Source organism: Carcharodon carcharias, chromosome 12 (assembly GCF_017639515.1).
Source record: "Carcharodon carcharias isolate sCarCar2 chromosome 12, sCarCar2.pri, whole genome shotgun sequence".
NCBI classification, from domain to species: Eukaryota; Metazoa; Chordata; class Chondrichthyes; order Lamniformes; family Lamnidae; genus Carcharodon; species Carcharodon carcharias.
Window position 1 is genome coordinate 17689952 of NC_054478.1, and position 15862 is coordinate 17705813.

Genomic DNA, 15862 nt, shown 5'->3' on the forward strand with positions numbered 1-15862 from the left:
ACTATCATAAAGTCAGAAGTGGGGATGTTCGCTGATGATTGCACAATGTTCAGCATCATTCGCAACTCCTCCGGTACCGAAACAGTCCATGTCCAAATGCAGCAAGACCTGGACGATATCCAGGCTTGGGCTGACAAGTGGCAAGTAACATTTGCACCACACAAGTGCCAGGCAATGACCATCTCCAACTAGAGAGAATCTAACCATCACCCCTAGATGTTCAATGGCATTACCATCACTGAGTTCCCCACGATCAACGTCCTGGGGGTTACCATTGACCAGAAACTGAACTGGACTAGCCATATAAATACTGTGGCTACAAGAGCAGGTCAGAGGCTAGGAATCGTGCAACGAGTAACTCACCTCCTGACTCCCCAAAGCCTGCCCACCATCTACAAGGCACAAGTCAGGAGTGTGATGGAATACTCTCCACTTGCCAGGAAGAGTGTAGCTCCCACAACACTCAAGAAGCTTGACACTGTCCAGGACAAAGCAGCCAGCTTGATTGGCACCACATCCACAAACATTCACTCCCTCCACCACCAGCACACAGTAGTAGCAGTGTGTACTAGCTACAAGACGAACTGCAGGAATTCACCAAGACAGCACCTTCCAAACCCACGACCACTACCATCTAGAAGGACAAGGGTAGCAGATAGATGGGAACACCACCACCTGGAAGTTCCCCTCCAAGTCACTCACCATCCTGACTTGGAAATATATCGCCGTTCCTTCACTGTCGCTGGGTCAAAATCCTGGAACTCCCTCCCTAATAGCACCCCATGGTGCTATTAGAAGACAGCTCACCACCACCTTCTGAAGGGCAACTAGGGACGGGCAATAAATGCTGACCCAGCCAGCGATGCCCACATGAGGAAAATGGAGATGAGAGTCGGTGCAATGACACAGCCTTGTTTGACTCCAGTTTATACTGAGACAGCGTCTGTGGTGACTCCGCTGGTGAGGATCACAGCGTGTGTGTGGATATGGAGGAAGAGGAGGATGGTGGCAAATTTCTGAGGGCATGAAGGGTTCATGGACTCATGGAGGCACTGGTCTGTGACCGACCGAAATGGAGAAGGCCCATTCAGTAATGCACCGACCACATCGAGAGACTTCAGCAGGAACATGCAGAGGCAAAGCCAAGGTGTCGGTGGGGGGGGGGGAGCACGTGAACCTCCAAACGACCCATCCACCCAACCCCTTCAAGCACCATCTGCCCCACATGTGACAGAGTCTGCAGATCGCACATTGATTCATCAGCCATCTCAGACCTCATCAACCCGGAGTGGGAACAAGTCATCCTCGATCCCGAGGGACTGCCTAAGAAGGAGGAGGATATTAAATACATTCTCCCATCCCTGCAAATTCAACTGTTGGGTCGAAATGGTGAATATTAAGATTGAAAAAGAGTTCCACTGTATCTACAAACCTTTCCTCCTTTTGTTGTCTGATTCATCTCATTGTCTTAATCTGAAAGTTTAATAGAATAGGAAGTTATTCATTCCACCCCATGCCTGTGCCATTGCCAGACCCTACACTAGGCTTCCCTGTTCTAATCCCATCTCACTGCTCTTCTTTTCCTGGACTTTAATATTTCTCCTCTTCATCCTATTTATCTCATTTCCTCAGTGTGATTAACGTAGCTTCAACAGGCAGTTGGGGACCATCATTCGACATTCAAGTAATTTTTTTTCTGCTTATGGCGCTGACACTCAGGGCGGAGTTTCACCCAGCCTGACAGGAAACATGGCAGCTGGGCCTACTTAAATCATGGGAGAGAGAGGCCTCATGTCCGTCTTCCAGGGGCTGCAAAGCCTCCCGCAATTAACTGGAGCAGGCCGTGTGGGCAACACCCCCAAACAGCGGGGTGTCAGTCAGGCTCATTATTCAGCCAATTGACACCAATTACTCCTGAGCCCACCAGACTTTAGTGGTGGCCCTGGGATTAAATGCTAGTGGCACAAGTTTTTCTGTGTCTCCCGGAGGGCTTACCTGGAGGCCTAGCGGGTTTGTTCGCAGCCTTCGGGAGTGGAGGGGGCTTTTGGCGGGAAGGGGAGTCACTCTTTCAAAGGCCTGATTGAGGGACATGACCCCCCCCCCCTCCCCCATCTAGACTCAGCTGAGTCTGGAAATTCAGCTATTGAGTAAATCCCTGCACGGGTAGCAGACACCAATCGCAGCGGCACTGCAGGCTGTAGGGTGAGGGGTCAACGTCAGAAAGACGCGTGATGCTGATGTAATGCTAGTGTCCGATCACATGACCGAGCAGTCAGCGAGATTGTGAAGAGCTCAGAAGCTCTTACCTCGGGTGGAGATCCAAATGTGCCAACACTTCCTGTAAATAAATAGTTCTGGTTAAAAAGGGCCTGGAGTTGAGCAGCGTACCTTTGAAAGACTAGACAATCCTGGTCTTAAACCCCCTACCGCATAACTCAACACCAACCACGGATTGGCTGGTAGCTCCCAGTGGACCAATTTTCTGTCCCCAGGGCCCTAATTCTGGCAGAAGGCCTGATCCTGGCCAGGATTGGGCCCCCCCCCCACCCACCCTTCCCCACAGAAATGATGAGGTGAGGGTGGGGGAGGTCTGACACCGATTCTCCAATCGGTGGATGGAATCCCCATTGGGAACAATTACATTCTGCCCGCCGTTTCTGACCCCTTTTTCCTGATGCATTCACCCTTTATCAGCCGCAGCCCTTTCACAATTTTGAACACTCCCCACGAGTTCGTATACTTTGAGCTCGTATCACTGAAGATCAAGCCTGCTGATTTATCATTATCACGTCGCTGTTTGTGGGATCTTGCCGTGTGAAAATTGGCTGCCACATTTCCTACATTATAAGAGTGACTGAATTTCGAACAAGTTCTTCATTGGCTATAAGGTGCATTTGGATAGCCTGAGGTCATGGAAGGTGCTATAGAAATGCAAGCCTTTGTTTGTACCTTTCTGTCCCTCGCTCTCTCTTGCGCACACTCTCGCACGTGCACGCTCTCTCTCTCGGTTACTGTCCGGTGCAGTATGCGGGATGAGAATTCTGCCCAATAGTGAAAGGTCTCGCTTATTTACTACTTTATCTCAGCAACTTCCTGATCTGCAGGAGATTCCAGGGTCAGTGAGTTGTGTCACTGAGTTGCAGCAACTGGCAGCCAGCGCACAGCATGGTCCGACCAGAGTCTTGTAAATGAGATAAATGACCGTTCAAGTATATTTTTTAGAGGGATGAATAAGGGCCAGGACGTTGGGCAGAGACCCTGTTCTTCGAGTTGCAGCATGGGGTTGCTTGCATTGCAGCTGAGTAGACAGGGATTGCTGCTGATTAATTACTCATTCAGGTGACAGGATTCTTGACTGTGGAGCTCCCTTATTATTACAATGGGGTGTCGGTCCATAGATCATGATGTCCAAAAGTGAGCCTTGAGCCCATAGCGTTCTGACCCTGGAAGTGGTCTTCTTTCATGGCAAGGCCAGCGTTTCTTTCCCATTCCTAATTGCCCTTGAACTGAGTGGCTTTCTCAGCCATTTCAGAGGGGCAGTTAAGAGTCAACCACGTTGCTGTGGGTCTGGTGTCACATGTAGGCCAGACCGGGTAAGGATGGCAGAAACTCACCAAGGCTCCTTCGACAGCACCTCCCAAACCCATGACCACTACAATCTTGAAGGACAAGGGCAGCAGACACATGGGAACACCACCACCTGCAAGTTCCCCTCCAAGCCACTCACCATCCTGACTTGGAAATATATCGGCCGTTCCTTCACTGTCGCTGGGTCAAAATCCTGGAACTCCCTCCCTAACAGCACCGTGGGTGTACCTACACCACATGGACTGCAGCGGTTCAAGAAGGCAGCTCACCCCCACCTTCTCAAGGGCAACTAGGGAGAGGCAATAAATGCTGGCCCAGCCAGCGAAGCCCACATCCCATGAATGAATGAAACAACTTTCCTTTTGTAAAGGGCATTCACAAACCAGGTGGGTTTTTATGACAATTCCAGATGTTTGGATTTAAATTGCACCAGCTGCCATGGTGGGATTTGAACTCATGTCCAAGAGCACTAGCCTGGGTCCTCTAGATCACTAGTCTAGCGGCATTGCCATGATGTCAATGTGAGTGGGTAATTATTCTTAGTGGTTGTGTAGTAATCCTTGTCACATTATGGGTGTGCAATGCCTTGTGTCACTGGGTGTCTTATATCACACGATGTGTAGTAACTCACCCACTGTACAGAAATGTGTTTCCTTTTTCCCTCTTGCAGTTGCTGACAAGACGATCTTGGAAGCGGAGACTGGTTTGAAAATCGTGCAGGCTGGCGTGGGTGAGGTAAGTGGCGGCATTGTGCTTCTCCGATTTCCCATGCTGACTGGGCACCGCAGTTTCAGGCAAGGCAGCTCGGTAGAGAGTGTAGACGGGGTGAGCGTAACCTCCCAACAGGGCCCACAGACCCTCACTGAGAACTTCGTTTAACTGTAACATCACTGCGACCCCTGCACGTCCCCACATCCAAGTCCAGCTGCCGCAGTTTTGTCCACTCACTGAATCCCTTCAACGTCTCTCTGTCACTCCATCCACATGGTTTACTGTGTCACCCATATGTGTTTGGAATGGGTGACACTGTGGGTAAATCCGTACTGGTGCACTTACACCCACCCCCCCCCCCCTCCCCACCCCACCACACCCCCTCAGGGTTCTAGCGGATGAAACAGTTTGGAGTCTGAGAGCATCAAAGGACATTGACGCAAGGCATGAAACAAGACACATTTACGGGCCGGTTAATTTACAGCCCATTTAAAAAAAAAGGCTGGCTCTCAGGCGATCAGTGCGCTTGCCTTCCTCTTTCCAGCTCCCTTCCTTCCCATTGTGTTGACTAATTGGGGAGGTGTTGCAGTTCAAAGGCAGTGACCTTCTAAAAGGAGAATAATGCCCTGATTATATTCCAATTCATTTCCCGTTTCCTCTTTGTTCCAAGGGATAATTCAGCTCCTGTGGAAACATTGCTTGTGCACAAGGTCCAACATGCAAGGGTGCTTAAAGAGCTCCTCAATATAGGACAGCGGATTGTTTTACAACAATAACTTGCATTCACTACAGTGCCTTTCATGTAGTGAGACATCCTGAGGCACTTCAGAACAACAACTTGTATTTATATAGTGCCACCAACCTAATGAAACTTGCCAAGGCGCTTCACAGGAGCGTTATCAAACAAATTATGACACTGAGTGACATAGAGTCATTGTGGTACAGAAGGAGACCATTTGGTCCATCAAGTCCATGCCAGCTCTCAGTCCCATTCCCCTGCTCTACCCCCATCGCCCTGCAAGTTTATTTCCCTCAAGAACCCGTCCAATGTCCTTTCGAAATGGTGTCCAGGGCACAATTTCAAAATTTGTGGACAATATGAAACTTGGAACTTGTGAATTGTGAGGATGATAGTGTAGAACTTCAAAAAGACAGACTAGTTGGTGGTTGCACTTTGGAAGGAGTAAGTTGACAAGGAAATATTCAATGAACGGCATGACATTAGGAAGTTCTGAGGAACAAAGGGACCTTGGTGTGTGTGTCCATAGATCTCTGAAGGCAGAGGGGCATGTTAGTGGGGTGGTGAAAAAGGCTTATGGGACACTTGCCTTTATCAGTCGAGGCATAGATTACAAAAGTAGGGAGGTCATGTTGTAGTTGTATAGAACCTTGGTGAGGCCACAGCTGGAGTACTGTGTGCAGTTCTGGTCACCACATTATAGGAAGGATGTGATTGCACTGGAGGGGGTGCAGAGGAGATTCACCAGGATGTTGCCTGGGATGAAACATTTAAGTTATGAAGAGAGGTTGGATAGACTTGGGTTGTTTTCATTGGGGCAGAGAAGACTGAGGGGCGACCTGATCGAGGTGTACAAGATTATGAGGGGCATGGACAGAGTGGATAGGGAGCAGCTGTTCCCCTTAGTTGAAGGGTCAGTCACAAGGGGGCATAAGTTCAAGGTGAGGGGCAGGAGGTTTAGGGGAGATGTGAGGAAAAACTTTTTTACCCAGAGGGTGGTGACGGTCTGGAATGCGCTGCCTAGGAAGGTGGTGGAAGCGGGTTGCCTCACATCCTTTAAAAAGTACCTGGATGAGCACTTGGCACGTCATAACATTCAAGGCTATGGGCCCAGTGCTGGTAAATGGGATTAGGTAGGTAGGTCAGGTGTTTCTCACGTGTCGGTGCAGACTCGATGGGCTGAAGGGCCTCCTCTGCACTGGGTAATTCTGTGACAGGTGGCAATGAAGTTCCATACAGAGAAATGTGAAGTGGTTCATTTTGACAGAAGAGAACATGGAAAGACAGGATAAAATTGGGGTGCAACTCTAAAGGGAATGCAAGAGCAGAGGGACTTGGGTTCTAACGTGCATAAGTCATTGAAGGTGGGAAGGACAGGTTGAGAGAATGGTTAATAAAGCATACAGAATCCTGGGCTTTATTAATAGGGACATGGATTACAAGAGCAAGGGGGTTATGTTGAACTTATAAATGTATAGTTTGGTCTCAGCTGGAGTATTGTGTCCAGTTCTGGGCACCACAATTTAGGAAGGATGTGAAGGCATTCGAGAGAGCGCAGAAAAGATTCACGAGAATGCTTGCAGGGATGAGGAACTTCAGTTATGAAGATAGATTGGAGAAGTTAGGACTATTTTCCTTGGAGAAAAGAAGGCTGAGAGGAAATTTGATAGAGGTATTAAAAATCATGAGGAGCCTGGACAGAATAGGTAGAGAGAGACTGTTCCCACTTGTGAAAGGATCGAGAATGAGAGGGCACAGATTTAAAGTAATTGGCAAAAGAAGCAAAAGTGATATGAGGAAAATCTTTTTCACACAGTGAGTGGTCTGGAGTGCACTGCCTGAGAGTGTGGTGGAGGCAGGTTCAGTCGAAGCATTCAAAAGGGATTTAGACTGTTACCTGAAAAGGAAGAGTGTGCAGGGCTGCAGGGAGAAGGTGGTAGAATGGCACCAGATGAGTTGCTCATTCGGAGAGCTGGTGCAGACACAATGGGCCAAATGGCCACCTTCTGCTCTGTAACAAATCTGTGACTCTGCAAAGTCATTAATGGTGAACATCACTACCCTCTGAGTTTTTAATAAAAAAGTTCTTCCTTACATCCCCCCCTAACCCTGCCGTATCTCTAGCTCAAAACCTTAAATCTCTTTCTCCCATTCCTTGTACCATCAGTTAGGGGAAGCAGTCTTTCTTTGCCTACCTTATCTAAACCTGTTATAATCTTGTACACCTCTATCAAATCTCTCCTCAATCCATTGCTCCAAGGAGAACAGCCCCACATTAGGAGACATTTGGTCAGATAACCCAACACTAGGTCAAAGAGGTAGGTTTTAAGGAGTGTCTTAAAGGGGGAAAGCGAGGTAGAGAGGTATAGGAAGGGAATATCCAGAGCTTGGAATTGGGGATGCTCAAGAGGCTGGAATTAAACAAGCACAGATATCTTGGAGGGCTGTGGGGCTGGAGGAGATTACGTGAATAGGGAGGGGAATTTGAAAACAGGGATGAGAATTTTAAAATGAAGGCATTGCTTGATGGGGAGCCAGTGTAGGTCAGCGAGCACGCGGGTGATAGGGGAATGGGACTTGTTGCAAGTTAAGGAGTGGACAGCGGAGTTTTGGGTGACCACAGGCTTGCTGAGGGCAGAATGTGGGAGACCCACCAGAATACCGCTGGGATAGTCTAGAGGTAACAAGAGCAGGAATGAGAGTTTAGCAGCAGATGAGCTGAAACAAGGACAATGTCGAGTGATGTTACAGAGGTGAAAATAGGCAGTCTTAGTGATGGCGGGGTGCTGAGTTCGGAAAAGCTCGTCTTGGGATCAAGTGTGACACCAAGGCTGCAAGCTGACTGGCTTCACCTCGGACTGTTGCCAGGGAAAGAAATGGAGTCAGTCGCTAGGAAACAGAGTTTGGAGGGGGAACCAAAAATAATGTCTTCGGTCTTCCCAATATTTAATTGGAGGAAATTTCTGCTCATCCAGTGCTGGATGTCTGATAATTTAGCGACAGTGGAGGAGTCGAGAGAGGTGGCGGTGAGGTAGAGCTGGGTGTCGACAGGGTGCATGTTAGAACTAAAGCCCTGTTTTCAGATGTTGTCGCCAAGGGGAAGCATGTAGATGAGAAATGTGAGGTGAGAGTGGCTGCTCTTGACATCAAGGCAGCATTTGACTGAGTGTGGCATCAAGGAGCCCTAGCAAACTGGAGTCAATGGGAATCAGGGGGAAACTCTCTGCTGGATGGAGTCATACCCAGCACAAAGGAAGATGGTTATGGTTGTTGGAGGTCAGTCATCTCAGTCCCAGGACATCATTGCATCCTCAGGGTAGTGTCCTCGGCCCAACCATCTTCAGCTGCTTCATCAATGACCTTCCTTCCATCATAAGGTCAGAAGTGGGGATGTTCGCTGATGATTGCACAATGTTCAGCACCATTCATGACTCCTCAGATACTGAAGCAGTCCACGTCCAAATGCAGCAAGACCTGGACAATATCCAGGCTTGGGCTGACAAGTGGCAAGTAACATTCACGCCACACAAGTGCCAGACAATGACCATCTCCAACAAGAGAGAATTTAACCATTGCCCCTTGACGTTCAATGGCATTACCATCACTGAATCCCCCACTATCAACATCCTGGGGATTACCATTGACCAAAAACTGAACTGGACTAGCCATATAAATACTGTGGTTACAAGAGCAAGACAGAGACTAGGAATAGGAGTAACTCACCTCCTGATCCCCCAAAGCCTGTCCACCATCTACAAGGCACAAGTCAGGAGTGTGATGGAATACTCCCCACTTGCCTGGATGAGTGCAGCTCCCACAACACTCAAGAAGCTTGACACCATCCAGGACAAAGCAGCTCGCTTGATTGGCACCCCATCCACAAATATTCACTTCCTCCACCACTGATGCACAGTAGCAGCAGTGTGTACCATCTACAAGATGCACTGCAGATACTCACCGTAGGTGCTCCTTAAACACACCTTTCAAACCCACGACCACTACCATCTAGAAGGACAAGGGCAGCAGATAGATGGGAACACCACCACCTGGAAGTTCCCCTCCAAGTCACTCACCATCCTGACTTGGAAATATATCGCCGTTCCTTCACTGTCGCTGGGTCAAAATCCTGGAACTCCCTCCCTAACAGCACTGTGGGTGTACCTACACCACATGGACTGCAGCGGCTCAAGAAGGCAGCTCACCACCACCTTCTCAAGGGCAATTAGGGATGGGCAATAAAGACTGGCCCAGCCAGCGAAGCCCACGTCTCATAAATTAATTTTAAAAATAGACGGGTCAAGAACATGTCCTTTGGAGGCAGCAGAGGGAACAGTGAGGGAGCAGGAAGCGAAACCATTGTAAGTGATTCTCTGGCTACGATGAGATTGATAAGAGCGGAAGCAGGTGAGAACCGTCCCACCCGGCTGGACGACAGTGGAGAGGCGTTGGGAGGAGGGTGGTGAGGTCAAACCGTGTCAGAGGCTGCAGACAGGCCGAGAGGGACGAGGAGGGAAAGTTTACCTTTGGCACAGTCACATAGGATGGCACTTGTGACTTTGATAGGAGCTGTTTCTGTACTGAGGCAGGGACAGAAACCTGATTGGAGGGACTCAAACATGGACTTCTAGGAAAGAGCTTTTGGGAGGTGACAACACGTTCAAGGTGTTTGGAGAGGAAAGGAGGGTTGGCGATGGTGAAGGGAGGGGGGGGGGTGGTGATGAGGGCAGATTTAAAGGAAAGAGGGACAACACCTGAAGAGAGAGAAGCATTTACAATATAGGCTAACCTAGGAGCAGGAGGGGAAGTTGGGTGGTCAGCAGTTTAGTGGGAGTAGGATCAGTGGAGCAGGAGGTGAGTCTCAGGATAAGATGAGCATAGAGAGGGCGAGAGGGACGATAGGGGAGAAACTAGAGAAAGATGCGAATTAAAGGTTAGGACACGGGAACTTTAGAGGCGGTTTAGCCCAGTGGGCTGTTGTATGTTCAGTAGTTCTCTAAAAGAGGCTCTGAGTCTTGTGTGGTTGAACATTAAGTGTTTATTAATAACACATAACTATATACAGGGCATAGCCCTAGCTCTGAGCTAGCTCCATGCTTGCTTCTACACAGGTCTCTGTCCAGTACACAACTGACCTTAGTCTCAGGTCATGTGTCTCTTTACATCACACTGTGGGCGGTACTGTTTCCCAGTCCCACATTGACCCTTGCCATTGCCAGATACCCTTATACTACATGGGCCATTGGAATGGAGGGACACGACAGAGGCAGCCAATCAGATGCTCTTGACAAAGAAGCCCACGAGCTCCTTGAGGCTGGAAGGAAAGAGGTGTTTGAGAAGAGAGGTTTGAGAGGAGTTTGAGAGGAGGGGAGTTGAGAAAAGATGGGAGGGTTAGCCTTGCATTCCCGGCTGATCCTGCAATCTTGAATGGTTTTAGCAGGCGAGAGCAGGAGCTGGTGGTGTCCTATGTGGTCCAGTCAGATCTGGTGTTTATCGTGGTGTTTGACATCAAGACGCATCAGGGGATTTTCGAATAGATGATCAGGTGTTTGGCTAAGGATCGTCATAGAGGAGAGAGTGGTTCACTGAGGGAATTCCAGGGCTCGGGGGTCCCTCCAGCTGAAGGTGCAGCTACCAGCGGGTGGAATGAAGGAAGTCTGGCGTTGTGCTAGAGACCAGAATCGGAGAAGTACAGAAACCTACGGATTTGTTAGACCGGAAGAAGTTGCAGAAGAAACTGCGAGAAAAGTGTCCCGTTTATCAGGCCAAGTAGAATGGATCAGACCCCACGCCTGGACTTGACCACATAAACTAGATTCATACTCCAGTGCAGTACTGAGGAAGTGCTTCAACCTCGATGTCAAACCAAAGCCAATCAATCTTCCCAGGAAGACGTACAGATCCCTGGGCTGTTATTTTGAAGAAGGGTAGGGGTGTACCCTCACTGTCCTGGGCCAATATCAATCTGTCAATTAGCAGATGGTCTGATTGCTTATCTATTTGCGAATCTGGCCGCGTACGAATTGGCTGCTGCATTTCCGACATCACAACAAGATCTACCCTTCAAACGCACGACACGGGGAGGATTATCGCCCTCGTCGGGTGGGTGTGTGCGTGTGCGTGGGGGGGAGTGCGCACAGACAGCTCCCTGAACGCACAGGGCTGCCTCTGGGAGCCCGAGACTTCTAACATTAAAAATAAAGATTTGAAAAATAAGGAGAATTCGCTACCGCAGGACGTAGTTGAGGCCAAAACATTGTACGTTTTCAAGAAGGAGTTAGATGTAGCTCTTGGGGCGAAAGAGGTCAAAGGGTATGGGGAGAAAGCGGGAGCAGGCTGTTGAGTTGGATGATCAGCCATGATCATGATGAATGGCGGAGCAGGCTCGAAGGGCCGAATGGCCTACTCCTGCTCCTGGTTTCCATGTTGCTATGGAAACATGCTCCCTCATGTGACGTTGTCACATGAACAGGGACATGTTAAAAATGTTAATCACTGTTCGAAACCTGATCCCACCCGTGGATGAGGTTTCGCAAAAAATACAAAAGCCGCTTGGCCTATTTCACCCGCCTGCCAACCATAAGGACGGGCAGGGAAAAATTTCACTTTAATTAATTGATTAATGGGCTTAAGAACCCTCTTAATTGTCGGTGGGCGCACTGCCGACCGAAATATCGCGCGAGAGCACATTGATGTCGGGGCGCTCGCCCACCGACAATTAAGAGGGACGTTAAGCCCATTAATCCGTTAATTAAAGTGAATTTTTTTCACTTTGTGCACTATTTCATGCGCATGTGTGTCCAGCGCGTGCCCTCACGCCGAGCTGAAAATCCTCCCCGATGTCTGTAAAGCATTTTGGGACATCCTGAGGATGTGAAAGGCGCTATAGAAATGGAAGTTGGGCCTTTCTACATTCCCATGTCAGTCAGGAGACAAATACGAACAGCCATTTTAATCGCTCCACCATTGGCGGCTGTGCCTTCAGCTGCCTGGGCCCTAAGCTCTTTAAACCTCTCCAGCTCTCTATCCCTCTCTACTGCTCTAAGCCATTGTGAAAACTGCAACTGTGACCAACCTTCTGGTCACTTGTCCCCCCCCCCAAGATGGGACTTCCAGTACAACTAGCTAATGCCCCCTGCGGTTCGGTGACGAACTCTGCTTTATACCGTTCCCGTGAAGCACCTTGGGGCATTTTATTATGTTAAAGCGAACACTCTTTGAGCAATAAGTTATATTTGGAAACGCACCCACACTGAAGGTAATTCCTCCAACTCCCTTACAGAACATTTTATATCCTAGTTATACCGTGGGTCAATGAGATCCACCTGAGGAGAGACCTCTTCATTGCCCAGTTCAAAGAACCTTTGACCCTTAGCCCACTGCCAAGGTCAAATGTGGATCACGATCTTGTTCAATAGATCACCCGTGTTTTGGGCCAAATCGCTTTATTTGATGATCATTTTGTTCTAAACCAGTTCATGTTACCTCAGTGAGATTTAGTGACCTCAGTCCAATCTAAACCTAAACCCCTGAATCTCTGCTCTTCTGCATCATTCAGCTTGCCCTCGTTCGTAGTCTAGTTATTATATATAATTATTGTTTTTAACAATTTTTCCCGACTGTAGCTCATCCCCCTCATGCTGTAACTCCCCCATGCCCATTGCCCAATCATATTTCAAACTCCGCCAGCCTTTGGTGGTGCTGTTATTTTTTCACTTGTATATTTTTTAAACACCCCATCTTTTAAGGGAAGAAAATCTTTCTAAACCCTGTTTTGGATTTACTTTTTTGAGTACGCGAGTTGCCTTGTCTTCCTTACCATGAAGTAATAAGGCATAACGCTGGTACAGTGGTCATAGTCCTGCTTTCAACGAGTAGATTATTGAGTTTGGTTTCGAGTCCCATTATGGGCCCATAGCCCTCAGCACAAGGTCTTGTGGCCACAGTGGGTAGTGTTCCTGAGCCAGAAGCTGTGGGTTCGAGTCCCACTCCAGCCCAAGGAAGGTCTGTTCATAGTGTGGCCAAACAGGACAAGTATTAACCTGCAAATCCTTTCAACCAACATCAGTGGTAGATAGCAACAGCGGGAGAGGTTTCTGATCAGCCGTGTGATGGAAAGACCCCTGTGCCAGCAACTCTGACTCCGAGTGACACACCAGCACCATCTCTCAATGCACTTGCCTAACAAAAATCTATCCATCTCAGCCTTGAAAGCGCCACCTGAACACTAGGCTTGAAAGCTTTTTAATGGGGAATGGGAGGGAGTTCCAGATATTCACAACCCTTTTTGTGCACAAGCGCTTCCTGAACAATCTAGCTCTAATCTTAAGGTTATTTCCCTCTTTTATTAAAAAATTGTTTCATGGGATGTGGGCATCGTTGGCTGGGCCAGCATTTATTACCCATCCCTAGTTGCCCTTGAGAAGGTGGTGGTGAGCTGCCTTCTTGAACCGCTGCAGTCCATGTAGTGTAGGTACACCCACAGTGCTGTTAGGGAGGGAGTTCCAGGATTTTGACCTAGCGACAGTGAAGGAATGGCTGATTATATTTCCAAGTCAGGAACTTCCAAGTGGTGGTATTCCCACGTATCTGCTGCCCTTGTCCTTCTAGATGGTAAAGGTCATGAGTTTGGAAGGTGCTGTCGAAGGACCTTTGATGAATTCCTGCAATGCATCTTGTAGGTGGTACACACTGCTGCTACTGTGCACCGGTTGTGGAGGGAGTGAATGTTTGTGGATCTGGTGCCAATCAAGTGGAGCTGCTTTGCCCTGGATGGTGTCAAGGCTCTTGAGTGTTTTGGGAGCTGCATTCAACTGGGCAAGCGGAGAGTATTCCATCACACTCCTGACTTGTGCCTTGTAGATGGTGGACAGGCTTTGGGGAGTCAGGAGGTGAGTTACCCACTGTAAAATTCCCAGCTTCTGACCTGCTGTTGTAGCCACGGTCTTTATTTGATTAGTTTAGTTCAGTTTCAGGTCAATGGCAACTCCCAGGATGCTGATGCCCCTGTGCTCAGCGACTTACACTGGCTCCTGGCCTGGAAACAACTTAATTTTAAAATTCTCATCCTTGCTTTCAAATCCCTCCATAGCCTCACCCTCTCCCTAACTCTGTAATCTCCTCCAGTCCCACAACCCTCCAAGATCTCTGAACTCCTCCAACTCTGGTTTCTTGCACATCCCCAAGTCAAATAGCTTCTACAAACTGAAGATAGGGCAAGATTCCTCTTGAATGAATTTCCAGGAATCTGTTAGTTGTTTGGGTTTGTAATTATGAACTGAAAATAAAAGTGTAAGAGCGGAAGCAGGGGAAGATAGATAACTCCTTATTGGTTGGAAGGTTGAGGAGAGGGAGGGGCCAATCATTTCAGACTGAGATGAGGAGAAATTGCTTCACTTGAAGAATTGTGAATCTTTGGAGTTCTTTACCCCGGAGGGTTGAGGATGCCCTATCGTTGAATACATCTAAGGCTTTGATTGACATTTTTTTGTCTCTCAGGGAATTAAGGGATATGGGGAGTGGGCAGGAAAGCGGAGTTGAAGCCCGAGATCAGCTATGAATGGCAGAGCAGGTTTGACAGGCCGTGTGGTCTAGTCCTGCTCCTATTTCTGATGTTATATTCTAGGCAATATGAGCTAAATTTTAAAGGGGCAGGTTTAGCAACGGAGAAACTGTGGGTATATGTACACATATTGTTGGTGGAGGCAGGACAAGTTGAGAAGGCTGTTATAAAAACTATATGGGAACCGTTGTTTTATTAATAAAGGCATAGAGTACAAAAGCAATAAAGTTATTGCTAACCCTTTAAAAATCACTGGTTAGGTGTTGGCTGGACTGCGCTGTCCATTTCTGAAGGCTGACAAGTGGAAATGTACAAGATTCTGAGGGGGCTTGACAGGGTAGATGCTGAGAAGATGTTCCCACTAGTGGGGGGAATCTCAAACTAGGGGACATAGTTACAGAATAAGGGGACACTCGTTAAAGTGGAGACGAGGAGGAATTTCTCTCCTCAGAGGGTAGTGAATGTCTGGAATTCTCTACCTCAGAGAGTTGTGGAGGCTAGATCACAAAAGTGTTTAAAGAGAAGGTAGATTTTTGAAAGATCAGGGAGTTGAGGGCTATGAGGAGCTGGCACGAAAGAGGAGTTAAGGCCTGGGGCAGATCAGCCATGACCTTATTGAATGGGGAGGGGTAGGCTTGACGGGCCGAATGGCCTACTCCTGATCCTGTTTCTTATGTTCTTTAGGAGGGAACAGAGGGGATTTATAGAATGGCACCAGGGATGAGGGACTTCAGTTGCGTGGAGAGACTGGAGAAGCAGGGGCTGTTCTCCAGAGAGCAGAGCAGGTTAAGGGGAGATTTAATAGAGGTGTTCAAAATCAGGAAGGATTTTGATCGAGTGAAAAGGAGAAATCGTTTCTACTGACAGGATGGCTCGGTAACCAGATGTACAGATTCAAAATCATTTGTAAAGAATCCATGGAGAAATGAGAGATTTTTCTGAACAGCGAGCTAACCTGATCTGGGATACACTACCTGGCAAGGCAGTGGAGGTAGACTCAATAGTGAAAAGAAAATGGATAAATACTTCAGAGGAAGGCATGTTCAGGAGAAGGAGCAAGAGAGAGGGACTAATTGAACAGCTCTTCTATAGAGCAGGCTGGCATAGACATGATGGGATGAATGGCCTCCTCCTGCCCTGTTGGTATGATTCTAATGGTTGTGAGTTGGAAAGTTGCTGGGGATCAGCCAGTGGAGAATCTGTCATTACGCAACAAACTCCTTGGGGACTGACACGGGTGGTGAGGCAGATTTAAGTCAACTGTG

At 48.2% G+C, this 15862-nt stretch overlaps 1 protein-coding gene across 1 annotated transcript in view; it reads left to right on the forward strand.

The window, feature by feature from the left end:
• ptprnb (protein tyrosine phosphatase receptor type Nb) overlaps window positions 1-15862 on the forward strand; it is a 316865-nt gene that overhangs the window by 65592 nt on the left and 235411 nt on the right. The window contains exon 11 of the mRNA XM_041201195.1: window positions 4259-4323. Coding sequence (XP_041057129.1) covers window positions 4259-4323 — 65 coding nt within the window. The remainder of the gene's footprint in view (window positions 1-4258; window positions 4324-15862) is intronic.